The sequence below is a fragment of the Delphinapterus leucas genome, chromosome 20, assembly GCF_059928025.1.
Source record: "Delphinapterus leucas isolate spDelLeu-1000000601 "Yukka" chromosome 20, BTC_Dleu_Yukka2, whole genome shotgun sequence".
NCBI lineage: Eukaryota > Metazoa > Chordata > Mammalia > Artiodactyla > Monodontidae > Delphinapterus > Delphinapterus leucas.
In genome coordinates this window covers 11,732,146-11,759,747 of record NC_143148.1, presented here as the reverse complement: position 1 = coordinate 11,759,747, position 27,602 = coordinate 11,732,146, and the positions used below count along the sequence as shown (strand labels likewise).

At 55.7% G+C, this 27,602-nt stretch overlaps 2 protein-coding genes across 2 annotated transcripts in view; one reads left to right on the top strand and one right to left on the bottom strand.

Moving 5' to 3' along the window:
• Positions 1-3,032: 3,032 nt before the first annotated feature.
• ZNF574 (zinc finger protein 574) lies at positions 3,033-8,475 on the bottom strand. The gene is made up of 2 exons (XM_022585541.2): positions 8,368-8,475; positions 3,033-6,006 (listed from the first exon to the last, which is right to left on the bottom strand). Exon 2 carries the CDS (start codon positions 5,984-5,986, stop codon positions 3,299-3,301), a length of 2,688 nt encoding a protein of 895 aa, XP_022441249.1. The 5' UTR covers positions 5,987-6,006; positions 8,368-8,475; the 3' UTR covers positions 3,033-3,298.
• Positions 8,476-14,852: 6,377 nt separating this feature from the next.
• The window catches only part of GRIK5 (glutamate ionotropic receptor kainate type subunit 5), a 51,580-nt gene continuing 38,830 nt past the window's right edge, over positions 14,853-27,602 (top strand). The window contains exons 1-8 of the mRNA XM_089902783.1: positions 14,853-15,129; positions 18,641-18,762; positions 18,886-19,137; positions 21,469-21,566; positions 21,664-21,829; positions 24,506-24,684; positions 26,711-26,764; positions 26,864-27,025. Coding sequence (XP_089758909.1) covers positions 18,690-18,762; positions 18,886-19,137; positions 21,469-21,566; positions 21,664-21,829; positions 24,506-24,684; positions 26,711-26,764; positions 26,864-27,025 — 984 coding nt within the window. The 5' untranslated portion in view covers positions 14,853-15,129; positions 18,641-18,689. The remainder of the gene's footprint in view (positions 15,130-18,640; positions 18,763-18,885; positions 19,138-21,468; positions 21,567-21,663; positions 21,830-24,505; positions 24,685-26,710; positions 26,765-26,863; positions 27,026-27,602) is intronic.

The window sequence follows — 27,602 nt, the reverse complement described above, 5'->3', positions numbered from 1 at the left end:
CTGCACACAGCAATGAAGACCCAATGCAGCCAAAAAAAAAAGAAAAGAAAAAAACAAGCCTTGGAACTTAGAACGAATTCAAATTCCTGAATTTAAATCTCAGTTCTGCCATTTTATATGACCTTCAACATGTGAACTTGTGTCCACATCTGTAACACAGAGACAATATGTAGCCTGTGGGGTTGTAAGAATTAAATGAGATGGTGTAGGTGCTTAGGACAGATCTCCGGCACGCTGGCTTCAATAAATGAGAACTATGAGAAATGCAGGAAACAAGTGAGTAGTTCCCTACCTCCATCCACAGAGGACTAACAAGACCCTTTACAAAGAGTTGACTTTGAAGTTGTCTGGTGGTACAAGATACACACCTGACTTCTTTTTCAGAACATTAGGTCTCTCGTTCACTCAAATTTTTGTGCTCATCTCGACTAAGTCATTTGGCAGGAACAACCGTTCCACAGGCCAGACCACGGGCTGATCCCCAGGACCTCACTGCTGAAAATCTGAAATGGTGTCAATAACTGTGTTTTCTCACTGCCGTCAGGTCTTCTTGTCACTGTTCCATGCTCTAACGTATGCCTGGCACACAGGTGCTGGGATTCTGCAAATTCAATAGTGAGGGATAGGGGAACAGGAGAAAGGAAACAAGTAGGAGAGGGTTTGATCATTTGGAAAGAGAAAATATATTAGTACTGCACCGTTTTGGCAAGAGAGAAAAAAAAAAAAGTACTTCTCCAACTCTCAAGCCAAGTCAGTAGGGATGGGGCAGTGGGATGTTGGGCTGGAGGTTCAGAGTAGTACCCCGAGGAAGGTCATTTGTTCCAGCCCCCTGACTGTAGGGGGTGCAGTCAGAACCATACAGACCCAAAAGGTCTTTGGCACCCAGGCCAGCCTGTGACAAGCACAGATGCCACACCTGAGAGCACTCTGGAGCTGAACTAGGCATCCACCTGTAGCCTCGTAAACGTGCTCAACTGCTCTACGTGGTCTCCCCGTACAGTCATACTTGGGCCTCATATCGTCAAGAACATATTGTCACTAGAGGACCACTGTTCTGTCCCCTTGACAGTTCTGCTTAAGCAGCTTCCACATCCAACTAAAACCAAGCAATGCAAGGTTATTTTTAGTGGGGTCTGCAAGTCACCTGCATCCGAATTGGTGTGTTCAAAACACAGATGCCTAGGTCTCACCAAGACATGCTTGCTGGATCCAAATCTCTGGGGAAATTGCCTAACACACATTAAAGTTCAAGAACCTTTGCCTGTCCAATGCAAATCCCAGCATCCAAGAAGGGTTTGATTAGTGCGATCTTTTTTAGGAGAGTGGTGCAACTGAGGACCACGGAAGTTTCAGTAGGGTGACGGTGAACAATGGCTTGTTCATAAACATGTTTGCACACATAAACTTTTCTCAGGGTGGGAGTCTAAAGTTTTCATTAGAGGCTCTTAAAGGAACCACAATAGAGGAAGGGTGATCCCCTCCACTGTCACCCAGCTGCTTCTCTGCTGAAAGCATCTTTATCTTGGGGTCAACCAGGGTTGACCCTCAGGGTTTTTTCCTCCATTCCTGTCCCTTGATTCAGCCTGATTTTTATCTGGTTTTGCAAGATAAATCCTCCAATTGTTCTAAGCATTTATTTGATATGACTTTCTGGATGTTTCAGCTCTTCCTGAAAGGAGGCAGTCTGAGAATGAATCTTCACCTGTGGATTAAGGGGCTCTGGCATGCTGGGCTAAGATGGCTCGAGTCCTTTCTGCAGGGTATGAGGTTACTGAAAGATGGTGCCCACGATCAACACACTCTGGTCGAAAACAACTGCTTAACATATTAAGTGCTCTACTTCATTAGGAGCTGTCGAGATATCAAAAGGCTGAGTGCTTTACCTTTTTAAAAATGAAGAGAAGCATAAACTCCAGTGCCCACAGAGGGCTACAGGATTGCTGAAGGGAGTCGAGAGTAATGGAGAGGCTGAGTGGGCAGCTCTCAGGCCTCCCTTTCCCCTCGTTTCAATGCAAACAGCTTCCCTTTACCTCTCATTTACTAGGGTTCCGATAAGAATTCTAACAAAAAGACTACAGTAACCTTGGGGGGGCGGTTATTTTTCTTGGAGTGTGGTTCTTAAGAGAAAAGACTAGCATAGGAGCCGAGCATTTCCACCAGTCACACATTCACCATCTCCTCTCTCCACTGCCCTCCCCCAAGTATGGAGAAGGCAGAAGAGTGTAGAGGAATGCGTATAGGTGATTAAACCAAATCAAACTACACTGAAATTCAAGCTCTGCCCTATCTGGTTTGAATGACCTTGGGCAAGTCACTTCACCGCTTTTGACTTCAGATTCCTTTCCTACAAAACGTTCTCTTCACGGGATCAGTGTGAAGATCATTCCCAGAAATGTAGGAAAATACTTGAGACAAATTGGGCATTCAAACATCAGTCAGCTACCCCAACCACCCCTCTCCCCACAACCAACATCCGTGGGCTGAGCCAGAGGCCAACTCCAGGTGGGTGTCAGAGCACCTCCCCTTGTGAGGCTTCCTACCCCCAGAGGCTGTTACTCAGAATCTTCTCCAATCCCACAGCTGGATCTTGTCCCAGAAGCCACCTCCTCTACTGCCCCGGAGATCGTGCCCTTCCGAGACCTGCATTCGCCTTCAGGGATGCATAGTGAGAAAATCAGATGGCCTTGGAGGAGACGGCTCACATCAGGCCAGAGAGAAGGGGACAGGGGTGGTGAGAACCTAAAGATTTTCCTAAATGTTCCTGCCACCAGCAGAAACAGCTTCAGGCTTTTCTATGGGGCTGTGGGGACCTCTAGTGGCAAGAGAACCATGCTGGCCCCATCTACTACCACAGCGAAGTCCCTGCTCCCTGAAAGCCATGCCCATGGACTCTAGGTCCTCCTTAGTTTCCGTTTACTGAGCTCCACTACTTGCCAGGCCCTGTTCTAGGCACTGGGAATGCAGCCATGAAAAGTCAGACCCAAGAACCTGGGGCTCACAGCTCCCAAATTCCACCACCCCACACGGCCAGGCCAGACAAAAGCACATAAATGTCCAACTCAGTCTTTATTGACCATTTCACCTTGGGGCCAACAGGTGTGTGTGTGGGCGGGGGCACCTTATCCACGTCAAGGACCCTAGAGCACCCCCCTCAGAAGAATAAATCCAGTTACAGAACTTACATGGCAGTTGAGAGGGGTGGAAAAGGGGCACAGTATGTACAGAGACTTAAGGGGATGGTAGAGAAAGTTCTTCAGCAAGAGGGCATGGTGGTGCTGAAGAGGGACATGAGGCAGGGTCAGCCACTGATCTGGACCCCCTCAGCCTCAGCCAGAGGGTAGATCTCAATGGCCTCCACCAGGGGCAGGGCTTCCACTGCAGTCTCCATCACAGCCAGGCCGACCGCAGCCTCTGCCTCTGCCAGCTGCTGCCGCACAGCTGCCTGATGCTGCTGCTGGTGGGTCTTGCGGTGCTTCCATAGGTTGGAGAAGGAGCGGTAGCTCTTGCCACAATCGGGGCAGGAGTAGGGCCGCTCACCCGTGTGAATGCGGCGATGTTCTGCCAGGCGCATGGAGATGGCAAAGGCTTTACCACACACTTCACAGGCGAACGGCCGCTCACCTGTGTGCAGGCGGCGGTGGTCCTTCAGGTGGGTACTCTGACGGAAGGCCTTGCCACAGTCTGGACACGGGTATGGCCGCTCGCCTGTGTGGATGCGCCGGTGTACCTGCAGTGACGTTTCCGTGCTGAACAGCTTCTTGCACTCGCTGCACTCCAGGCCACGGCGTCGGGCAGGGGCCGCAGGGGCTGCAGGTGCCATGCCTCCAAGGGTCGTTGGGGAGGCCACTGGTGTGCGAGCAGCCCGTGGGGCCCGAGGGGCTGGAGGCTCCTTAGCCAGGACCTCCCCAGGCCCAGCAGCTGCGTGGGCTGCCTCGTGGGCCTGCAGCCGAGCAGCTGAGCCCACTTTCTTGCCACAGGTGCCACACTCGAAGCGCCGCGGGGCCTGGGCAGCGGCAGCTGCACAGCGGTGCTCATGCAGCCGCAGCGAGGAAGGGAAGGCAGCACCACAGGACGAGCAGCGGTGGGGCTGGCGCCCGGCATGGGCCACAAGCTGGTGAACCTCCAGCAGCCGTCGCAGCAAGAAGGAGCGGGGGCACTCGCGACACTTGTAGGGGTACTCGCCCGTGTGGTGGTAGCGGTGCATGAGCAGGCGGTAGGGGCGGTGAAAACGCACTCCGCACTCCTGGCAGCGGTAGGGGAAGTGCTGGGCATGCACCAGGCGGTGCTGCCTCAGGGTGGAGCTCTGTGTGAAAGCCTTGCCGCAGTCCCCACACCGGTAGGGCCGCTCCCCTGTGTGTGTGAGCCGGTGGCGGGCCAGGTTGGCGGGTGAGTTGAAGGGCTTGGAGCAGTCTGGGCAGGGGAAGGGCCGTTCACCTGTGTGTGTGCGCAGGTGGTTACGCACGTGAGACTTCTTCTTGAACATCTTGCCGCAGATGCTACACTTATGGCGCCGTTCCAGCCGGTGCACAAAACGCTGGTGCCGTGTCAGTTGCAACGCCTTGCCGAATTCACGGCTGCACAGGAGGCAGCGGTAGGTGCCTGGGGCAGCAGGCCCTGCTGGGCTCTCCTCAGCAGCGGGGGGCTCCGGGGCCTCTGGCTCTCCAGTCTCTGCTGGGGCTGGCTCAGGGACGCCAATGACAGGCTCCTCCGGTGGGACTGGTGTTGTGGGCAGAGGGACACCCCCAACCCCATGGGTACGCCGGTGATAAAGGAACTTGGTGAGGTTGACAAAGGTCTTTCCACATGGACACGAATGCAGAGGATTTGGGGTGTGGGCTCGCCGGTGGGCCAGGAGGAGGGCCTCTGTACCAAAGGCCAGGCCACAGTCCACACACAGGAAATGAGACTCGCTGCTGTGGTCTCCGAGGTGCTGGTCCAGACTGGAAGGGCTGGGGAAGACACGACTGCACAGGGGGCACTTAAAGACACCCTCCCGGTGACTCCGCAGGTGCTGCTGCAGCTGGTGAGGTGAGAGAAAGAGCTGGTCACAGGCTGAGCAGAAGAGCTCCTGGGTGGCTGCCCCGCCTGGCTCTCCACTGTTGTTCCTCCGTGCCCTGCGCCCCCGGCGATCGCGTCCAATGGCTTCACCGTTGCGCAGCTCATAACTGTGGTCAGAGGATGGCAGGGGGTCAGGCTGAGACACAGGCACCTCTGCAGGTGATGGGGTCAGAGTCTCCTGCTGCAAGGCAGGCTCCTCAGACTCTGGGGCGGGAGCCGGGAAGTGGGTGGCCTGATGCTCCAGGAAGTCGCCTGGCAGCTGGAAGAGCTGCGAGCACTCAGAACACTTGTAGAGGAGCAGCTCCACCTCAGTCACCACTTCGGTGGTGGCAGCGGCAGAGGGGACAGCTGCCCCTTCCCCACCCTCTTCCGCCTTGCGGTATGAGTGCTCCACAGCCACGCGGGCCTGGCCCACGGGGGACCCCAGGACAACTGGGGACCCCAGGACAACTGGAGCCGGAGGCTTGGTGGGAGTGGCCCTGAGGTGCGTCTGCCGGTGGTTCAGCCAGAGCTCCTGGCTGGCGAAGAGAGCCTTGCAATCCACACACTCATAGTGGATGGTACTGGCGCTCAGGGGGGGCGCCTTGGGTGGTGGCTCAGCTGGCGCTGCCTCCTGGGGCGCCACCATCTTCAGGTGCAGCTCCTGGTGTTCCAGAAGCTGGCTGGGCGACATCAGCAGCTGCCCACACTCCAGGCACTGGTACTGGCTCTCCTGCACTAGGGTCTGATAGAGGCCCGTGCCAGAAGCTGCCTCTGTGGCCACAGTGACTCCAGGGTCGGCCACACCCACCAGCTCAAAGTGCTGCTGGGGCACGTGGGAGTTCTGATGCATGAGCACCTCCTCCAGGGATCCATACAGCTGGTTGCACTCAGAGCAGACATAGCGGTGCTCAATGTATAGGACTGTTTCCTCTGACTCCTCAGTCATGACGGCGGCAAGACCCTGGGCTGGGAGAAGTGGGGACAAATTGTATCTAAGCCACTGCTTCCTCAGTCCTTCCCAGGGAAAATTCTTTTCCTTTATCATTTCCCTACCAAAATCCTAGATCAATTTCCCCACCTAACTTCTTGCTTCCATATTTCCACTCCCTAACAATCCTTCCTCTCCTGAACACACAAGAGCACCAAGCACAAAGCCTTCCCCGCAGTCCGTTCCCAGTGAATCTGCCCAAATCTCACCTCTGCATCAACTAGCATTAAACTCCACCTACCAGATCCTTGCAACCTGTCCAATCTCTCATTCTCATGCCTCACAGCTGGCCCAAAGCCCCAACCCATCACACAGGACCCTCTCCAGTCAGATTTCCTTCCACTGACTCTTCTTACCAACATACTACCCCATCCCTACCCCCAACTGCCGGGGAGAGTCCTCACACAGGCCCAAACCACCCACTGTTCAGAGCTTCACTCCTCCTCTGCTCCCACCCCCAGGTTCTCTATCTCTTTTTACACCCTGACCACTCAAACTGCCCCAGGGCCCTGCCACTTTCGGCACCCTCTCATGGTGCAACCCTCCTCCTTTGTACACAGCTTGTCACCCGCTAACTTTCTCCCTTTGGTGCCCAGGTCCTCACATCAATAAACTTTTCTCACATTGGCCTAACCCATCTCCACACGCAGACCTTTTCCAAACCTTAACCACTTCCCCGTGATCCCCAGATCCCCCTCTTCAAATTATTTAACTCCCTCTACAAATCAAGGCCCTCTCCCACAACCCTAAGGGCCTATCCAGGACACCCAAACCCATCTTCACAAAAGCCTAATCCTTTCTTCACATTCAGACCCTTCCCACCACCCTAACTCATGTTTCCAGGGCACCCAGACACCCTTCACATTAATCACCTACCTCTTCTGTGCACTGAGACATCATCTACAATTCTCTCTGGGGTACCCAGACCCCCTCTTCATACTGATTTAAACCCTCCTTCTTTATAGACAACCACCCTAGACCATTCAGCGATTCCCAGAACCTCTCTTCACATATTCTTCTTTGCAAAAAAGACCCCTCCCACCCTAACCCATTCTTGGGACAGACTCCCCCCACCTCACATTATTAGCCTAACCTTTTCTTCTTTGCAAAAAGACCCCTTTCCTCCCCGCCCCAACCCATTCTAGGGATGCCCAGATACCATTCTTCGTATCAACCTAAACCCCTCTTATTTGCAAAAAGACCCAACCCCACCCTAACCCATTCCAGGGATGCTCAGACCCCCTCTTCATATCAAAATTCCTCTTTTCCACAAAAAGATCCCACACATACCCTATTACAATCCAAGGATGTACAGACTATACTTCATAATGGCTTAAACTCCTTTCCCACATACCCCTCCCACTGTCCAAATCTCATTAAGAATACCGTGAAACCCCCTCTTAGGCAAAACCCCTCCAACCACCACCCTAACCCTGATAAGATAGCCAGACCCCTCTTCCTCACACCCAGGGCCCTCTGACCATCCTACTACCCTGTGGCTACCCAGACCTCCCCAGCTTAACACACAGATCTCTCTCACCACCCTAACCCCCTCCAGGGATCCCCAATTCCTACTCTTCACCTTGACCTAATTCCTAGTACTTTTCAGAAAGACCATTCCTCTTCAAGTTATTCTAGGGATACCCAGACGCCAGTTTCACATAACATAACATAAAACATAACCCTTCTTTGCACAGAGATCCCTCTCAACCCATTCCAAGGGTACCCAACGCGCCCCCCCCACAGCGGTTTAACTCTTCACATTAATGTAACCCCATTCTTCACGCCGGGACCTCTCCCTCAGCTCTAAATCTCCCCTCTAGGCACATCCATTTCCTGATATCTTTTCACACCAAGACCCCTCTCATTGGCCTAACTCTCCAGGAATAACTAGAGTTTCTCTTTACGGTAACTTAACCACCTCTGTTCTCACGGCCTAAACCCCTCCCTGGGCACCCTACTGCCCTCTAACCGTCCACCCTCCTTCGGTCCTGGACTGTCCCAGCGCCCAGCCCTTTGCCGCGTACTCCCAGGAGCCTTGGAGACCCTCCCGGGGGCAGCTCTAACGCCTCCCTTACCACCCAGGTCCCTGCCAGCCCCCAGCCCAAGCCCCGTCCCTCCTCGCCCTTCCCAGGACTCTGGCCCCTTTCCCACCCGCCACCCCGGCCCGGCCCCCGCCCAGCTTCCTGCGCGCCCCGCGGGCCGTTGGTACCGCTCCGCCCTCATCTCCCGGCGCGCGCCCCCCTCCGGCCCTCAGTGCGCAGGCGAGGTGACGAGTGGAGACAGCGGGGGGAGGGTGGGGAGCCCGGCCGGCCCTTCACACGCCCGCCCGCACTTACCCGCCTCAGCCGTCTCGCACCCCCCGGGCCCGGGCCCGGGCAGCAGCTCCCCTCGCGCGGCCACCCTAGCGCTACGCCCTCTCTAGCTCCCGCCGTCTCCTCTCGCCTGCTCCGCAGCCTCGCTCTCGCCCCCAATCACCCTCAGGAACGCCCCTCCCACCTTCCTCGTCGGCCGCCGCGCCGATGGCGAATGAGCCCAATCATCGCCCGTCTGGCCCCTGCCGTTCTGCCAATCGACGCTCACGTCTCCGAGCCCTGGGCCAATAATATGTGACGTTTGGATCCCCCGCAGCGCCCAACCAATCCTCCAGCGACGTTCTCTCACCGGCCGGCCCCCGGGTTGATAGTGCCCGCCCCCTTACGCCCCCTGAAGGATGTTCCTCCTCCACTTCCTCAGCGATTCCGTTTGAAGGCTCTAGAGGGGAGGACAGCGCGGTGACGTCAGACGGCGGACCGCTGCTTCGGGCGCCATGTTGGGGTTGCCGGTCGGGAGGTGCCTCGGGGTCGAGGGGTAAAGTGGGGGAAATTGAGGCACCCGACGCTCGGAGGGCGGAGGCGGGGGACTCGAGGCGCAGGAATCCCAGAGGAAAGAAAGGGGAGAGTGAAGCACCGTCAGCGCGAAGGGGAGACGGGAAACTATAGTACCAATTGCAGGGAGAGAAAAAGGGGAAATCAAGGCTCCAGACTCACTTCATTAGAAAGAAGGGAATAGGGACTTCCCTGGTGGCGCAGTGGTTAAGAATCTGCCGGCCAATGCAGGGGACACAGGTACGAGGCCTGGACGGGGAACGTCCCACATTGCCGCCGAGCAACTAAACCCATGCGCCACAACTACCGAGCCTGCGCTCTAGAGCCCGTGAGCCACCACTGCTGAAGCCCGTGAGCCACAACTACTGAAGCCCGGGCGCCTAGAGCCTGTGCTCTACAACAAGGGAAGCCACTGCAATGAGAAGCCCGGGCACCGCAACGGAGAGTAGCCCCCGCTCGCTGCAACTAGAGAAAGCCCGGGAGCGGCAACGACAACAAAAAAACCAACATAGCCAAAAATAAGTTAATTAATTTTTTAAAAAAGAGGAATAAAGGCAGCAAGAAGGAAGGGAAGAAAAACCGAGGGACTCTTGAGGGAGGGGGAGAAGAAATGTCGGAGGAAAAACAAGGAGAGAAGGAATCTGAGGGAACAATGAAAACCTGAAGCATAAGGGAGGAAATGGGAAATGGAGGAGAAAACATAAAATCGGGGATGGGCAGTTTCATTTGTTTTGTTTTCTATTCGTGATTATTTAATAACCGGCTACGATATGCCAGGTCAAGGTTAATCTTTGTAGGGATAGAGAAGGAACAAGAAAAGTCTGTGCCCTCGTGGAGTTTACATTTTAGTGAGGGTAGAAAATACCAGGTACAAAAATAAATGTAGACAGCCAGTGACAGTGTTGTAAAGAAAATACAGCAGGTAGGCAGAGGGTGTGGAATGAACTTGGGTGGGCCTCTCTCTGAGGTCACTGAGGAATGACAGGAAGGAGCTAGCCAGTAAACTACTGATGGAAAGTATCCAGATGGATCATCATTTTTGCCCAAGGTCCCCTCAACCCAGGCCCTGGTCCAAGAGAATCTCAAAGGAAACCAAGTCCAGGACAGTGTCTCTTTATTATCAAGGCTTTCAGAGCCAGGACAGACAGGACAGAGGAAGTTGCAATGGGGACCTCGAGGGCCCCTTCTCTCCCTGCCATGGTACCCACAGGCTTCCTTTAGCCAAGGGCAGAGGTCTGAATCCCTGCCTATTGGGAAACCTAGTCCCTGCCCCACCTCCCTTACCCAAGTGTCACTAAGGTCTCAGGCCAATCCCAACCCCAGGGCTGAGCCAGTGGGTGTGACAGTGCCCAGTCCTCAGACAGCTCAGGCAGTTTCATTTGAAGAAACAGGGAATGTAGGGGGTAGATGACCTGAAGGACAACCAGGGTGAGAACCTGAAGAAAGTGACCCTGTAATGTCTGGATTATATTCTCCTTTCTTCTAGGGTGCCCCCCTTCCAGGCTGATGCCCCCAAAGCTCAGGGAAGCTGGAGTACCTATATGTTCAGGGAGCTCTGGCCATTCCTACTCAATGTCCCCTTCTGGCCCTTAGAGCCTTGGGAGCAAGTTGCCCCAGCACTGTTATGTTTCCAGTGCTACTTCCCAAGGACAGGAGCTGCAAGAGATTCACTTGTTCTAACCGCCCCCCCCATTTCTCGGATGAGTAAACTGAGTCTAGAGGAATTGGTCATTTACTTTCCTAAGGCCAAAAAGCTCCGAGGGGACCCCAAACACTGAGTCAGACCTAGGTCTGACTCTTCAGCCACTCTTGCTATATCCTTCGATTGGATTCTAACTGGGTATCCTAACTTTCTACTAGATTAAACTCTAACTCCAGACCCATGTAATTAAACCAGGCTGCCTGGATTGGAATCCTGGCCCTGCCACTTCTTAGCGGTTGTCTTGGGCAAGTCAGCTCCTCTGTGCCTCAGTTTCCTCACTTGCAGGATAATAGCCCCTGTCTTGTGTGGTTGTGAGGCACAGAGTAAAAGCTATGTAAGAGTTAAGTGCTGGAGGGGGTGCGGAGAAAAGGGAACCCTCCTACACTGTTGGTGGGAATGTAAATTGGTGTAGCCACTATGGAAAACAGTATGGAGGTTCCTCAAAAAACTAAACCTAGAGTTGCTTTATGATCCAGCAATCCCACTCCTGGGCATATATCCAGACAAAACTATAATTTGGAAATATACACGCACCCCTATGTTCATAGCAACACTATGTACAGTAACCAAGACATGGAAACAACCTAAATGTCCATCAATAGATGAATGAATAAAGAAGATGTGGTACATATGTACAATGGAATAGTACTCAGCCATAAAGAAGAATGAAATAATGCCATGTGCAGCAACACGGATGGACCTTGAGATTATCGTACTACGTGAAGTAAGTCAGAAAGAGAAAGCCAAATACCATATGATATCACTTATATGTGGAATCTAAAATATGACACAAATGAAGATACCTACGAAACAAACAGACTCACTGGTATAGACAACAGACTTGTGGTTGCCAAGGAGGTGAGGTGGGGGAGGGAAGGATTGAGAGTTTGGGATTAGCAGATGAAAACTATTATATGTATGATGGATTAAACAACAAAGTGCAAAACAACAACGAAGTGCTACCATAGAGCACAGGGAACTATACTCAATATCCTGTGATAAACCATAATGGAAAAGAATATAAAAAAAGAATGTATACATATGTATAACTGAGTCACTTTGCTGTACAGCAGAGATTAACACGTAAATCAACTATACTTCAGTAAGATTTTTTTAATTAAAAAAAATTTTTTTTAATCTATGTAAGAGTTTTTTTTTTTTTTTTTTTTTGGTGGCCTCTCCTGTTGCAGAGCACAGGCTCCGGACACACAGGCTCAGCGGCCAGGGCTCACGGGCCCAGCCGCTTCGCGGCATGTGGGATCTTTCCGGATCGGGGCACGAACCCATGTCCCCTGCATCAGCAGGCAGACTCTCAACCACTGCGCCACCAGGGAAGCCCAAGAGTTATTTTTTTTAGGATCTCAAGGAGCCTAGTAATAATAGCTAATGTGTCTTGAGTGTGTTATGACTTGCTATTATGCTCAGTGCTTTCCATGCATCATCCAGTTTAATCCTCTCAATAACCCTGGGAGGGAGGAACTATTGCTCTCACTTTGCAAAGAAACTGAGGCTCAGAGAAATTAAATAACTTGTCCATCATTAGGAAGAGACAGAGCCAGGATTGTAACCCAGGAGTTGACTCCAAGGTCTATACTCTTGGCTCCCAGGCTCTACTGCCTGACAGGTGGGACGTCCAGAGTGGCATGCTAAATGGATGAATGCAAGAAGTAAAGGAAAGAAGTTGGTGGTAACCAGTGAGCTCTAAAGCTAGTAATCTGGATTTGCCCTCAGGATGAAATCACCAGGGGCAGGAACCAGATAACCTGGAAGCTAGACCCAGCCTTTGACAGACTCCATGCCCTGGGGCAGAGTCTCACTCCTGTCCACTTGAAAATGGAAGGGTCAGGCTTGATTTATCAGGCCCCTTTCTGCTGCGACCTTCTGCTTGTATTTCCCAATTTATCTGGATTGACTAGGTCCCTTCACTTCAGATGATACACGAGTAAGCTGAGGCCTGCGTCAGTTTTTTTGGAGATGGTGGCACAGGACTAGGACTTCTGGGACAGGTTCAATCTAAGATAGGCATTCTATGCTGGGGTCCCTGCATAAGCAAAGGCCTAGAGGCCAGGGCGAGTCTGCGCTTTCAGAGCGAGCTGGAGCTGAGGGTGGGTGTTGGGGGCCCCTTAAGTAGGGCGAGGAGGTATATGTAAAGTCGGTGGGCCTTCAGGGTCAGATGTATATGTCAGAAGCATGTGGGGGATGCAGGGGGCCTCCCATGCCAGGCCGATGTGAGAGTTGCCACGTGCAGAGTGTATGCGCGCGAGGCATGCGGTCACGTGTGCTGGGGGCTGCACGTGAGTGTCTCAGTGTCTCCTCCCCATCACGAGCATTGGGGGTGGTGGTGAGTCATGGACTCAGCCTTCAGCGCCAACTGTCATGTTCCTTCCCCCCAAATTTCACCCCCCACCCAGCCATGCACCACCCACCCCCACTCCAAGATCTGTATCTCTGCTTCTCTCTTCCATCCCCCTGCCCTGCTCAGCTCTCTCCAAGAGGGGGGGAGTCTTCCACTTCTGCGGGCTCTGCCCTCCAGCTCCCTGCCCTTTCCCACTGACTATGCTTGGGTGAATCTTCTCCCCACCCACTCAGGTCCCCAGGATTTCTTTCTGCATGATGGAGAATTCTCATACTCACCACCCATCCCTTCACCTCCATGGGGGCTATTTCTATTTCTGGGGGCTTCTCCCTTTTCTCCATGGGCCGGCTGCTCCTGCCTCAGTGGGTCTTTTGTGTCCACATTCTGCCTTTGTGGGTTTTCTGGTGTCTGTGGGCCTCCCTCCATTTCCGTGACCCTCTCCCACTTTTCTTGGCCCTCCTCCTTGTCTCTGTAATATGCATCCTTGTTCCAATGTCTGTGGTCCTCTCCTCCTGTCCATGGTCTTCTCCTGTCACCATGGACCACTCCCCATGCCTGAGGAGTGCTTTCTGTTCCTGTGGGCCTCTCTCCATCTTCCTGGGGGCTCTCTGAGTCCATGAGCTGCCCCCTGTCCCCATCTTCATGGGGGGCTCTCTGAGTCCACGAGCTGCCCTTGTCTCCGAGGTCCTTAGCTTGTCTCTGTGGTCTGCTCCCTGGTCTAGGTGACCCTTTCTTTGCTCTGGGCTTTTCCCTGTCCTTGTCCTTGTGGGGTTTGCGGACCTTGGTCCACCTCTGTGGCTCTTGATGGCTGTCTTGCTGTTTCTCTGCATTCTTCTTCATCTCTGTAGCCCTGTCCCCCAGCTTCATGGCCTTCTCCCCAGGTCTCCCTGCCTCTCAGCTGTGTCTCTGTAGACTCCTGTGCCCAAGGGCTGCCTGGGCAGGGCGGTGGCATGGTGTGGTGGAGGAGGTGGCGGCGGGTGGGCCCTCTGTCCAATGCAGCGCCTTCCCCTCATCAGCATTCTCCTCTCCGGGGGCCCCCCAGCTCGGACCAATACGGGCTCCCCCTCCCCTGACTCCCATCGCTCCGTCTCTCTCTCTCTCTCTCTGACTGCCTGCCTCCCTCCTGCCCACCCTCCTCCCCATCTCCCTCCCTCCCTCTCTCCTTCCCTCCCTCCCTCATCTCTCTCCCCCCCGCCCCCCTGCGCTCCAGGACCCAGCGCGGGCGGCAGGCGGGCAGGCAGGCGGCGGCCTCGGAGGGGAGAAGGAGAAGTGGTGGTGGCCGTGGCTGCGGTGGCAACCAGCAGCAGGAAGGCAGGCCCAGCTGGGGACCCGGAGCCGGCGGCTGCTTCTCACAGGGAACCAGGGGTCCATGGCCAGGCCCTCCTGCTGAGGCCCTGCGCTGGGTGCCCCCGGGACACCCCCCCTCCTCCTTCTCCCTCTTCCACCTGCTTCTCTCCATCCTCCCCTCCCTCCTCCTCTCCCTCCTCCCTATCTCTCCACCTCTCCGGCCCTCTCATCACTCTTTGGGTCTCCCAGCACTCCGTCCTCCCCAGGTCCTCCACTCCTCTGCCTCTCCCCGCCCCCAGCATGCTTTCCCGTGGGGGCTGAGGGCTTGAGGTCCACAGGCCCTAGCCTCTTCCAGGGCAGGGCCGGCGCTCCAGGGGGGAGGGGGGAAGGGGTGGCCCCCTCCCCCCAACCAAGCCCTCCCCTCCCCCACTTCTCCCGATGGCCAGCTTCCTTGTCTCCACCCAGTCCTCGCCCCCCGTGGCCCCCCCAGGCCGGCCTGGCTAGGGGAGGGGGCGGGGGCCCTTGCCTGGGCCGGCTTCCCCCTCCCCCGGCTCTGCCTGTGCCCCCTCCCTTTCGTTTTCACCTTCCTCCCTCCTTCCCCTCCATTTGCTCCTTCCCCCTCTCCTCTCTCCCCTTCCCTCCTCCATTTTCTCCTTTCCCCTTCCTCCCCTCCCCGGCCCGCCCTCTCCTCTTCCACCTGTCCTTCCTCGCTGCGCCCCGGGAGCACCCCCATTTTGGGTTAGTTGGGGGCCACTGCCGGAGGTGGGGGAGGGGGCCCTGTGGACTGCCCTCTCCCCCCGCCCCAGCCACACCGCCCAGCGTCAGAGCATCTCCTCCTTGTCGTTCCTCCGGCCTCGAGGGAGCCCAGCCCTCTGTCCCACCAGGATCCGTGAGTGTCTGCAGGATGGGGGTTGGGCTGGGGCCGGGCCTGGGTCCTGGAAGGCTGGGCTCACTGCGGCCTGGTGGGGGGCCCCGCATTACCCTGCTCCCCGGAACGGCAGATACCCTCCCCCACCAAGGGCCTGCCCTGCGCCCTCCATCTCCCAGCCTTCCTTCCCCTTGGCCTTTCCTCACCCCTTCTTCTGGGTACAGAGCTCATCTTGCCTCCCAGCCCCCAGCTGCTGGGCTCCTGAGGGGCTGGCTGGCTCTTACTTGCGGTCTCACTCCCTCTCCGGGACTCCTGGCTGGTCTCCGCCCCTGCTTGCTCCAGCCTCGGCCCCGCGGTGACCGGCTCTGCTCTCTCACTCTGCTTCAGTCTCTCTTCTTTCCTCTGAGCCTCATCCTCTCTGCCTGCCATGCGTCCCATCCCAGCCGGTCTCTATCTCCTGGAAATGTCTTTCCATTTTGGAATCTCCATTTCATGTGTCTCTTGGGCCTCGCTCTGGCTCTGTCCAACTTGTTTCTCCTTACTGCTAGCCCAGCCCTTTCTCGGTGTGTCTCTGCTGATCTCTGTCTCCGTCTCCCTCTCCTCCCTCTGTCTCTCAAAACTCCCCTGTCTCTCCTCTCTCTCTTTTGGGAGGATCCCATGCCCGGTCTAGCCCTCTCTCCACTGCCCTCTGTCCCCTGTTTGCTTTGCCTGTGCCTCTGCTCCCGTCTGCCTCTCTAACTCTGCGCTCGGAGGCTGTCTTCCTCCTCTTACTTTTCTGCTTTCTTCCCCGGATCCACTCCTCGTCCTGTCTCCTCCATCCCTCACTCCTTTAGCAACTGCCCCCCTCCATGGTCCACTTTGTCTTTTCTGTGGTGATCTCCCCCCCACCCCCATTCTCTCTTCCCACTTCTCCATTCCCCTGCCAGGCCTTTGGTTCCCATTCCTTCCCTCCCTTTGGGGCTTGCAGGCTCTGGGAATGACCGCCCCTTCCAAGGTGCTCTGAGTGATGCACCTCTGTGTGGACCTGCCCCCCTTAGGTGGCTGCTTGTCCTGTCTCCTGCCTGTGCCCCTCCAGGTCACTCACTCTTCCTCCCTCAGTTTCCCTCCCTGACTCTCACTTCTCGTCTCTCCTTGTTTGGGAGTCTGTCTCTCTATCTTGTGTCTGTCCCACTTGCCCCTTCCTCTTCTCTAGAGAAACTGTGTGGCTCACATACCTTTTCTCTCTGTCTCTTTCCGACTAGCCCTCCTTCTTTTCAGAGTTTTGCAATTTCTCTTCTCCCCACGGTTCCTGTACCTGTTAGTTGTTTTGCCTCACCTCATTTGCCCTCTCCCCTTTGTGATATCTCTCACTTGCCCACTGGTCTGTCTTCCTACCCTGGCAGCGCCCTTTCCGCTCACTCAGCTGCTGTGTTTCCATCTTTATCTGGCTTTGCCTAAGTACCTGGGCCTATGAGACTCGGGCCTGATTCCCTGCCCCTCCTCTCTCACGCTCTCTGTCTTGTCTCTGTCCCCTTTGGTGTCTCAATTGTAGGTGATGTGTGTGTGTCCTTCTCTCTCATTTAGCCCTAGTTACTTACTTTTGGTCTGTCTGTTTTTCTGTCTGTGCCTTCCTGTACCTCAGTGTCCATCTGCTGCCCCCAGCCCTGTCCCTGGACTGTGTCTTTCGGTTTCCACCCGTGTCTGCCACCTGTGGGTCCCTGCCCTTCTGGCTCCTGTCTCATTCTCGGTCTTTCTATCTATCCTCTAGTCTCTGCTCCCTGATTTGCCCCCAGAAGCCCCTGGTGTCTCAGGATGACCCCCTCACTCCAGCCTCTCTCCTAGCCCCGCCCTCCACATCCCTCCCCCTGTGAATTCTCCTTCCAGCTTCTCCCTGCTTCCCTTGCTCCTCCACCCTTGACAGGCCTTCACCTTAGATGCCGATTACAGTCCACAGGCCCCAGGCTGTCCAGCAGGCCCTCCCATCCCCAGCCTGTCTTTCCCAGAGGTCCCGAGAGAGAGAGAGGGATCTGCTCGAGGTCACCTGGGAGTCGGTGGCAGAGCAGGGACTGAGGGCGGGGTCTCTTGTGGCCCTGGCCTAGGTTTTCTGGCTTCAAGGGATGATCTGAACTTTGCATTGTGCCTCTGTCTCCATTAGCAAGTTTCATTCTACCATCTCACCACCTTGAGCCCTCCTTCTGTGGGCATGAGTGGGGTGTGGGGAGTCCCCCCAGGCTCACCTCACAGCATTCTAGGCCTCTCAGTAACCCCCTCCCATGGAAACCCAAGTGTCCCTTCCCTTCGGGGCATAGCCCTTGGCCAGGGGGCACCATGCATCTGGCCAAACTCATCCCTGCCCAGTGGTCACCCTGCGGAAGCCCAGGGCACCTGGAGCAGTTGTGGGGAGCAGAGACTCACTGTCTGCCCCTAGTCTTCAGCTCCCTGGTGCAGGGTGCGGGGGCACAGTTTGGCACCCGCTTCTGCAGGCAGTGCACCCCTTGCCTTACTCAGTCTTCCCATCCAGGTCTCTGGTGGCATCTCCGGTGGGTTTGTGTCCTCTCCATTCTGTCTTCCTGTTCTATTCTGTGTCCCTCCTGTGTCTTGACTTCCCTCTCTTCTGCCTGCCTGCTCTCTTCCTCTCCCTGCCCTGCCCTTTGTCTCTCCATCTCCGTGTCTCACTGTCTTCCTATCTCTTCCCTCTTTCTCTTTCCTAGTCCTGTCCTCATCTTCCTGTAACTCTCCTCTGTTTCTCTCCGTTGCTATCCCCATTCTCTTGTCTTCATATCAGCTTTCTGTTCCCTTATATTTTGGCCTATTTTCCCTTTCTCCTTTCCTGAGTCTCTTGGTATCCCTCCCACCTCTGGCCTCTCTTCCTCTTTCTGTCTCTCTGCTTCCCCCCTTCCCTCTCTTTACCCTTCTTTTTTCCTTTTTTCTTTTTTAGTCCCTTAGGTGCCTTGGGTCTGACCATCTGACTCCATCTGTGTGCCTCCATGTGTCTTTCTCTTCCCAAGTTTCCTAACTCCTCGATACTCTCCCCTCCAGACCCCGGATGTCCAGGCCTCTCTCCCTGTGGGATTGTGGGAACCAGGGACGTCAGGAAGGTGGCAAGTGAGGCCTGGAATGGGGTTGCCTAGCAACCACTGCATCCTCTCCAGCCGGTTTCTGTTGCCTAGTAACAGCTGCCTGCCCAGAGACAGGGGCGGAATTGGGTGGGGAGGTGGCACTTCCTGGTCTCCTCCTGGGGTGGAGATGGTTCCTGGAATTCGCTCTTACCTGAGATCCTTTTCATGCCTGCCTCCCATTTTGGTGGCTCTAGCAGTGTTTCTCCCACTCAGTGCCTGCGTGCTGTGGGCTTCTCCCTGCTAGCGCTCCTCTGATTCTCAGCTCCCCCTACAGCGATGCCTCCAGTCTTGTCAGCTCTAATGAGGGCAGGGCCCTTCAGAGCTCAGCAACAGTGTCCCAGGCTCTGTGGTCACCACCCCATCCAGCAGTCCCCAGAGGGGCTTAGAGGCCCCCGTATCAGCAGTCTCCCCGTGGGCTGGGGGTCTCCCTGCAGGTGGCGAGTGGGGGCCGCGGCAGCTGCGTCCCCATGAGGAAGGAGGAAGATGCCGGCTGAGCTGCTGCTGCTGCTGATTGCCGCCTTTGCCAGCCCCAGCTGCCAGGTGCTCTCATCGCTGCGCATGGGTGAGGCCCCACGGCGCCCCCGCTGGCCCCGGCTCCTTCCTCCCCCGGACCTAGGAGTCCAGATCCCGGCTCTCTCCAACCTCAGATCAGGGAGTCTGATCTGACCCCCACCTCCAGCCTCCCTCAGAGCCAAGGAGTCCAGGAGCCCAGCCCTTCCTCCCTCAGGACCCAGGAGTATGGTCCCCAACTCCTGTGTCCCCTCAGCTGCCATCCTGGACGACCAGACAGTGTGTGGCCGCGGTGAACGTCTGGCCCTGGCCCTGGCCCGGGAGCAGATCAACGGGATCATCGAGGTCCCAGCCAAGGCCCGCGTGGAAGTAGACATCTTTGAGCTGCAGCGGGACAGCCAGTACGAGACCACGGACACCAGTGAGCAGGGCCACAGGGGCCGTGGGGTGAGGCAGGGCAGGCTGGTGGCCCCTCCGTCTGTTCCTCGGCCCTGGCCGCCTCAGCTTGCCATGTTCTCTTCTAGTTCCATCTGCCCCTTCCTTCCTGTCTGCACTGCCCTCTCCTTCCCAGAGATGATGCTGCTGGGCCTGGGGCGGTGGGCAGAGCATCAGCCCCCGTGCTGCCCTGGAGGAGCTGAGGGCCTCGTTTGAAAGAGAAGCTTCACAGCTGGCTGGGGACACTTAGCCCCCAGAGCTAAGTAATGAGGGGCCCAGGCAGCGAGGCCAGGGTGCCTCAGGGGCAGGGACAGCGAAGGTGTTCTGGAGAAGACTAAACTGAAGCTGAGCTCTGAAAGATGAGCAGGATATAGAGGGAGAGGTGTTGCTCACGGTATGCCCCGTGGAACACAACCAGCCCTATAGTAGGGGTGCATGAGTCTGTTGAATACTCACAGACTGAGCAAATGTCCCTTGAATAGACGTGCTGGGGACATTAGACCTTCGGGAGATGCTGCCTTCAAAGGTGTTTTAGACAGGTTTCTTTCCTGCAGGCCTTTATCAGAGCCTTTGTTATGTTCATGTGTGTTTCAGATCACCGAGAGGGGGAATGGGGTCCAATGTTCCCTGGACTTTTTTGACTGGTGTAACACAGAACACAATGAGAGACCGGGTTGGAGGGTATGGTGGGAGATGGTATTCCAGGCATGTGCCTGTAGTCTGGAGCTGGGGCAGAGGGGAGGGCTGAGTATTTGGAGCCAAGCAACTCGATGTGGGGTTGCACCCATCCTGAACACCTGGACTCAGGACGTGTTTGGGGGGATCGTGAGAGACTTCTGGACTGGAGTGTGACTCGGCAGTGGGAGGTGAGGCTGGGCAGATTGACAGGCCAGCTCGAGGAGGTCTACAGGTCAGGTTGAAAGACGCTACCTTCACCTACAGGCAGTGGGGAGTCGTTGATGGGTTTGGAACAGGGAGCTGGTGAAAGTGGAGTCTGGAAGCTAGATTTGGGTAGCTGGCGAGGAGACTGGTACGTGCCTGAGTTGACAGCCCTAAAGTAGGACAGGGGAGGAGGGGTCGAAGAGAAGCGGACAGATATGAGAAAATTTGGGGACAAAAAAGAGACGGGATTTGGTGACTAATTGGCCATTAGGAGGAAGATTGAAGGCAAGGACCATTTCCAGGTATTTGGTGTGTGTAAATGGTGGGACCCTCACCAACATGGAAGACACAGAAGAAATAAGTTTGGAGGAAGATGAGACGTTTAGTTACGGTGCTCTTAGTTGGATGGCAGAAACCCAACTCAGGCTGCCTTAAGGAAAAAAGAGAACTTATCAGCTCATGTCACTGAAAGGCCTAAAGATTAATTTCAGGCTTGGTTGAATCCAGGTACCCAAATGATATCCCAGGATTGTTTCAGGCAAGGCTTAATACAGGCACTCAAATGATGTTCCAGGAACGTCTGTGTCTTCATCTCTGGGTCCTACTTTCCTCTAAATTGGCTTCATTTTCAGGAAGGTCCTCCCCAGCTGGTGGCAAGATGGCCTCAACTGCTCAAAACTTTGCATCTCACCAGTTTAGCAAACCCAGTGATAATTTTAGCAGAGGACCTGGGGAAGGCTCTCAGTGGCCTAGTTTGAGCCTGTCCCCATCTCTGAACCGATCCCTGTGGCCAGCACAATGTGGTTCTTTGATCCTGGGTCAGGTACCAATCAATTCTGGGAACCATGTGATTCCCTCAGGAAAAGTTAGGGTTCTGCCATGGGGATGGGCACTGGACAGGTAAAAACCAAGGCTTCTGTCCACCTCCCAGTCTTGAGATGCACACATGTTTAAGGAGAAAGAAAATGGAAGAAAGAGGAGCGAGGAAATGCAGCAGAGGAATGGTGTTTGGGGTGTAGAGTGTAGAGGGGACCTTGGCTGTGGGTTCAGGGTAGAGGGGGTGTTGGATGCACCTTAGGTTGTGCGTGGTTCAAAAGCTTAAGAGAGACAAAGGCTGAGAAACCAGGCACTGGATTTGCAGCCAGAAGGAGGTCCTTGGTGTATCCTCTTCATTTCTTCCTTTGTCTCTCTCTTGGTCTGCTGGCCCTCTGTTGCCATGTCTCCCTGCCTCCCTCTGTCTCGTGCCCCCTCCTTTTGTCTCCTGCGGTGGGCTGGGTCAGGGACTGGGCTTCTGGGTCCCCAGGTGGTGGAGGAGGGTCAGGCACCTCCATGTGGAGTGTTGGGTTCTCTCCTGGGCCAAGGCAGTTCCCTGAGGGCGGGGACAGAGAGGAGGAAGAGGGTCCCTGAATCTGCGGTCTCTTCCCACCCCTCACAGTGTGTCAGATCCTGCCCAAGGGGGTCGTGTCTGTCCTGGGGCCCTCCTCCAGCCCTGCGTCGGCCTCCACCGTGAGCCATATCTGTGGGGAGAAGGAGGTGAGGTGGGAACGCGGGGTTGGCGGGGGGACGGTCCCTGGAGGCGAGGGCTGGGGAGGGGGGAGCAGGATGGAAGCAAAGGTCCTTCTCTGTTCAGATCCCCCACGTCAAGGTGGGTCCCGAGGAGATGCCCCGCCTTCAGTACCTTCGCTTCGCGTCTGTCAGCCTGTACCCCAGTAACGAGGACGTCAGCCTGGCGGTCTCCCGGATCCTCAAGTCCTTCAACTACCCCTCGGCCAGCCTCATCTGCGCCAAGGCCGAGTGTGAGGGAGGAGAACTGTTTTTTATTTTATTTTATTTTTTTGGACGCGCCGCCCGGCCTGTGGGATCTTAGTTCCCCGACCGGGGATTGAACCCAGGCCCTTGGCAGTGAGAGTGCAGAGTCCTAACCACCAGACTGCCAGGGAAGTCCCACGAGGGAGGAGAACTGGATGCCTTGTTTTCTATTCCCCCAAACTCCCCTTCCCAAGACATCTAGTCTCCCACAGTCATGAATGCCCCCTGATTTTAAGGCCCGGGGAATCCAGACACAGGCTCTCCTAGTCTCCACCATCCCTTCCCCTTTAGGAACCCAGACCTCTGGTTCCACAGGCCACCCCCTCCCCACCCACTCCTGACCCCAAAGAGACTCTTTAGTCCACAGATAGTGACCGAGCACGCGCTCGGAGCAGAGCCCCTGCTAGGTCCCAGTGATTCAGCAGTGAACAGCGCTAGGCGTGGTCCCCGGCTTCCCGGAGCTCCGGGGCCACTGGGGGACGCCGTGGTCGAGCAGTTGTGATGCGGAGTGTTGCGAGCTCTCAGGAGTTAAGCGGGGGTGATCCAACCCTAGTCTAGGAGGTTCAGAGCCTGCCTCCCAGAGAAAGGGACCTCTAAGATGGACCTGAAAGGTAGGGAGGAGGTGAGGTGGGAGAGAAGAGAGGGAGTATGTACAAAACAGAGGGCAGGGCAGGGCAGAGGCGAGGCCCTGGGAGGCTTAGAGATGCTCCCAGCATGGGAGCAATGAAGTAGGACCCGGGAACGGGGCATGATCACTGAGGGCCTTTTGTTTTTTCCCGAAGACGATGGGGGCCATGGAAAGTACCCACACCGGGCAGGGACGAGTGTGTTGCAGGAAGAGCTCTTTGGGCTCTTTGGCTGCAACACAGAGAGTAGGCTTGGAGACTCCATGACACGAGATGTGGCATGGAGAGCAGCTAGAGGCGGGGAGGGATGGTCCTGGTTAGGGCTCAGGCGGTGGCATGGGGACGGAGGGGCCAGAATGGATTTGACGAGAGCTGTGAGGGAAGGGAGAGGGTGGGGTCATGGACGGTGACCAGGTCCTGCCCGAGGAGGAGGGGACAGTCAGTTCAGGGGCGCATGCTGTGTTTGAGGTGTCTTTGAGACATTCAAGTGGAGACGTCTGGGAGGCTGACGGGCTTGTGGGTGCCGCTGGAGAGAGAGAGGACCGTGCTCAGTCACCTCCAGGAGGGATTCCTCTTTCAAAAGGTATTCACTGCACACCTGCCGTGGTCCAGACATTTATTTTTATTTTTTACTTATTTATTTAATTTATTTATTTTTGGCTGTGTTGGGTGTTCGTTGCTGCGCGCAGGCTTTCTCTAGTTGCGGCCAACGGGGGTCACTCGTTGCAGTGTGCAGGCTTCTCACTGCAGTGGCTTCTCTTGTTGTGGAGCACGGGCTCTAGGCGCGCGGGCTTTAGTAGTTGTGGCTTGCAGGCTCTAGAGCGCAGGCTCAGTAGTTGTGGCGCACGGGCTTAGTTGCTCTGAGACATGTGAGATCTTCCTGGACCAGGGCTCGAACCCCTGTCCCCTGCATTGGCAGGTGGATTCTTAACCACTGATCCACCAGCGAAGTCCCCAGACATTGTTCTTGGTATTAGGGATGTGGCAGTGCATGAGCCAGGCCGTTGTCAAACCTAATGAGAAGAGCCAGGCAGTGGACATAGAGAAGACGTGGTCTGGTCAGGAGTAGTGAGTCCTGTGGACAAATAGAGGAGGATGACGGGGATTGGGAGAGCTGGAGTAAGGGGGTGCAATTTGAAATAGAATGGTTGGCGTGGGCCTCACTGAGGAGGTGATATCTGAGTAAAGATCTGGAGTGTGGGGGTCTGGAGAGGAGCGTTCCAGGCAGAGGGAACAGCCAGCGCAGAGGCCATGGGACACGTGTGTGTGTGTGTGTGTGTGACAACAAGGAGGCCGGCGTAGCCGGAGCCAAGCGAGTGGGAGAGGAGGAGATGAGGTCAGGGACATAATGAAGCGAGTCGGCAGATGGAGTAGGGCCTTGCAGACTGTGAGGACTTTGGCCTTCACTCTGAACCAGCGAGAAGCCGTTGGAGGGTTTGGAACAGAGGAGGACACATCTGCGTTACAGCAGCAGTTCTGGCTGCTGTGTAGGGAACAGACTCTCCGGGGGCAGGCGTGGCCAATGTCACAGGCGGGAGATGGCAGTGGCTCGGGCCAGGGCCGTGACGGGGACGCGGTGCCATGGGGTGTGTTTTGAAAGTAGAGCCTCGGTGGATTGGCCGTGGGTGCGAGAGACAGACAGGGGCCAGGCTGCCATCAAAGGTTCTGGCCTGAGCGCCTGGCCGGCTGGAGTCTGTTCACCACTGTGGTGGTTTGGCGAGGAGAGCAGATTGCGGCTATGCACACGTGAAGTGTGCGACGTTTGTCATGCAGCCCGGTGGGGGCAGAAAGGTGGCAGGAGACAGCGATCTGGAGGTCGGGGGAGGTCTCGGTTGAGACTTCAATTTGAGAGGACCCGAGCATCAGGCGCCTGGGCCCAGCACCCCAAGAGAGCCAGCTGCACTCCAAACAGGAACCCCACATCCTGGGCGAGCCCTGGTCCTCTCCCCAGCTACCCCGTGCCAGAGAGGAGGGGGCGGCCGCCCCATCTCCAGGCACACGGAGGGGCTCTAACCCAGGGCCCCACCCCTCCCTCAGGCCTGCTGCGATTGGAGGAACTGGTGCGCGGCTTCCTCATCTCCAAGGAGACGCTGTCAGTGAGGATGCTGGATGACAGCCGGGACCCCACGCCGCTGCTCAAGGAGATCCGAGATGACAAAGTGTCCACCATCATCATCGACGCCAACGCATCCATTTCCCACCTCATTCTCCGTAAGGTGGGTCCCCACCTGATTTCCCCTCTCTGGTGGGTCCCCACCTGATTTCCCGACAGGGTCAGGAGCAGAAACATGGGGTGACAGAACAAGTCAACCAAGGCCCATGGGCCTCAGTTATCACGTGGTGGTCCGGAGCCCCGCTTCCTACGTGCAAACGCTAAATAGGAAGTTTTGTCTCTCAGCTCAGCTGCTTGCCAGCTGCACCCTTGGTTGGACCCTGGACAGTCGCCTTCCCTCTCTGTGCATACCTGCTACCTCAGTGGGGTGCCGTGAGGGTTAATGAGTGAAAGGTGGGGAAGCACTGGGACAGGCCCTGGCCCAGAATAAACACGGGCGTAGTGGGAGCGCCCTGTCATCTTTACTGAGTGCCTCTCCTACTCTGTGTCGAGGTGTTTGCGCGCCTTCTTTAATTTGGCTCTCAGGACTTCCCTGGTGATCCAGTGGTTAGGGCTCTGCGCTTCCACTGCAGGGGGCCCTGGTTCTCTCCCTGGTCAGAGAACTAGGAGCCCACAATTCGTTCAGTGTGGCCCCCAAAAAACAAAAAAAAACAAGGTAATTTGGCTCTCACCCCAACCTGCAGGGCAGGGCAGGTATGACACCATTTTTTGGATGAAGAAGCAGGGGTTCTGGGGGGGGGCGGGGAACGGACTGTCTCAAGGGCACCACCCAGGAAGGGCCAGCACAGGACATTTCCCCATGGGCCCTCCGCATGCCATCTAATGGTGACCCACATTCATTAATCATTCATTGTTCCCTGCTCTTAATTTTTCCTCATAATCGAATGTGTATTATTTATTTTTCTCCAGTTTTTAAAAAATTAAAACCATATATCATTGCCGATCGTAGCTAACAGGAAGAAGTGTGGACAGAATCCACAGGGCTCTTGAGGCTTAGAGAAAAGATTTCGGGTTCTGGAGGCAGACCATGCAGGCCTGGGCCGGGGTCCCAGCCCCTCCTCTGCGAGCCAAGTGACCGGTGGTCACTTTCCTCTTGAGCCTGCATTTTTCTGTCCTGGAATGGGCTGTAACCCATGTGATAACAGCTCCTGCCACACAGGCAATGCAGTCTGGTGCCATTTCATGTTCTAATGATGGTAGCAGGACAGAACTGGGCACTCCTAGCATGGAGACGTCTTCTAGCTTTGTTTTCCTTGAGGACTGTGAGAAAGGGGGCTCACAACATGAATCTTGAGATTTATTTATTTTTATTTATTTTTTATTTTTTTGGCTGCGCTGCACGGCTTGCGGGATCTTAGTTCCCTGACCAGGGATCGAACCTGTGCCCCCTGCAGTGGAAGTGCGGAGTCCCAACCACTGGACCACCAGGGAATTCCCGAATCTTGAGATTTAAATTGGCTGCCTTTCATTGCAAAGTGCTTTTTTTTTTTTGCGGCATGTGGGCCTTTCACTGTTGTGGCCTCTCCCGCTGCGGAGCACAGGCTCCGGATGCGCAGGCTCAGCGGCCATGGCTCACGGGCCCAGCCGCTCCGCGGCATGTGGGATCTTCCCAGACTGGGGCACGAACCCGCGTCCCCTGCATCGGCAGGCGGACTCTCAACCACTGCGCCACCAGGGAAGCCCTGCAAAGTGCTTTTAAAGATTGCAGGGGGTAGTTTTTCTGACCTGTGACCAGGCTGAGCCTTACACATTAGCAGCCCAAATTTGGCTTTGGGGCAACCGGGGGGTTAAGGTTAAGGTTAAGGTTGCCCTCCCCCACCCTGTTTCTGAGGTGTCCCTTTGCCTGTCTCCAGAAGGCAGTCTTCTAAGTGACCTAAAGAGGGAGGCGGGCACTTGAGGGTGTCATTCTCTCCTCCAACAAAATCTTCTTCCCACCTGGGGCCCTAGTGACCCTGCGGGACATGAGCAACCAAGGTCTCCCTCTGCCCCCACTTGTCTCCTTTCCCCTGTCTCTCTCTGTCTCTGGGTGTCTCTTACTGTTCCTCATGGGGTGTCTCCTTGCAAGGCCTGTCTCTAAATCTCTCTTGCTCTCTCGACTTCTCCCCATGCCTGCCTCCTGTGTTCTCCAGGCCTCGGAGCTGGGAATGACCTCAGCGTTTTACAAGTACATCCTCACCACCATGGTGCGTACCCTCTGCAGTCCCCGAAGCCCCCATCTCCGTGTGCAGCATCTGCCCTGACGTGGGCCCAGCCCCTCCCTCACCCCCTCTTCTCGGTCCCAGGACTTCCCCATCCTGCACCTGGACGGGATCGTGGAGGACTCCTCCAACATCCTGGGCTTCTCCATGTTCAACACCTCTCACCCCTTCTATCCTGAGTTTGTGCGCAGCCTCAACATGTCCTGGAGGGAGAACTGTGAAGCCAGCACCTACCCCGGCCCCGCGGTGAGCTCACACCCTTGCCCCCGGCACATGGGCATCCTGCACACAGACACTTCCAGGGCCCCTTCAGGCCTTGGCCGGTTGTGCTCAGAACCCTCCGGTGCCCCACTCGCTTTCTGAGAACATCCACGAGGCCTCACAGCGTGGCCCTGAGCTAAGTCTGACCCCTTTCTTCCTTTCCACCTCCCAAGCCGCTCCAGCCACATGGGTCTCCTCCAGGTGCCTCTGCTGCCCCAGCACATGCGCAACTCAGGGCCTTTGCACTTGCTCTTCCTGCTGCTTTGCGTGCACTTCCCCAGGGAGCTAGCAATTTGCTCCCTCCTCTCCAGGTTACTGCTCAAATGTCCCCCTGTTTACAAAATGGCAAACTACCCACTATTTAGCCACCTTCCCTGCCAGATTTTTCTCCATAGCATCTATCTTTGCTTATCTAGTCACCATGTGGCTTGCTCTACGTTTTGCTTAGAGGTATGTACACATATTTAGCTTGTAAGTTCCATGAGGGCGGGCGTTTCTGTTTTGTTCACCATGGTATCCCCAGCATCTAAAACCACCTGCTCAGAGTAGGTATCCGATAATA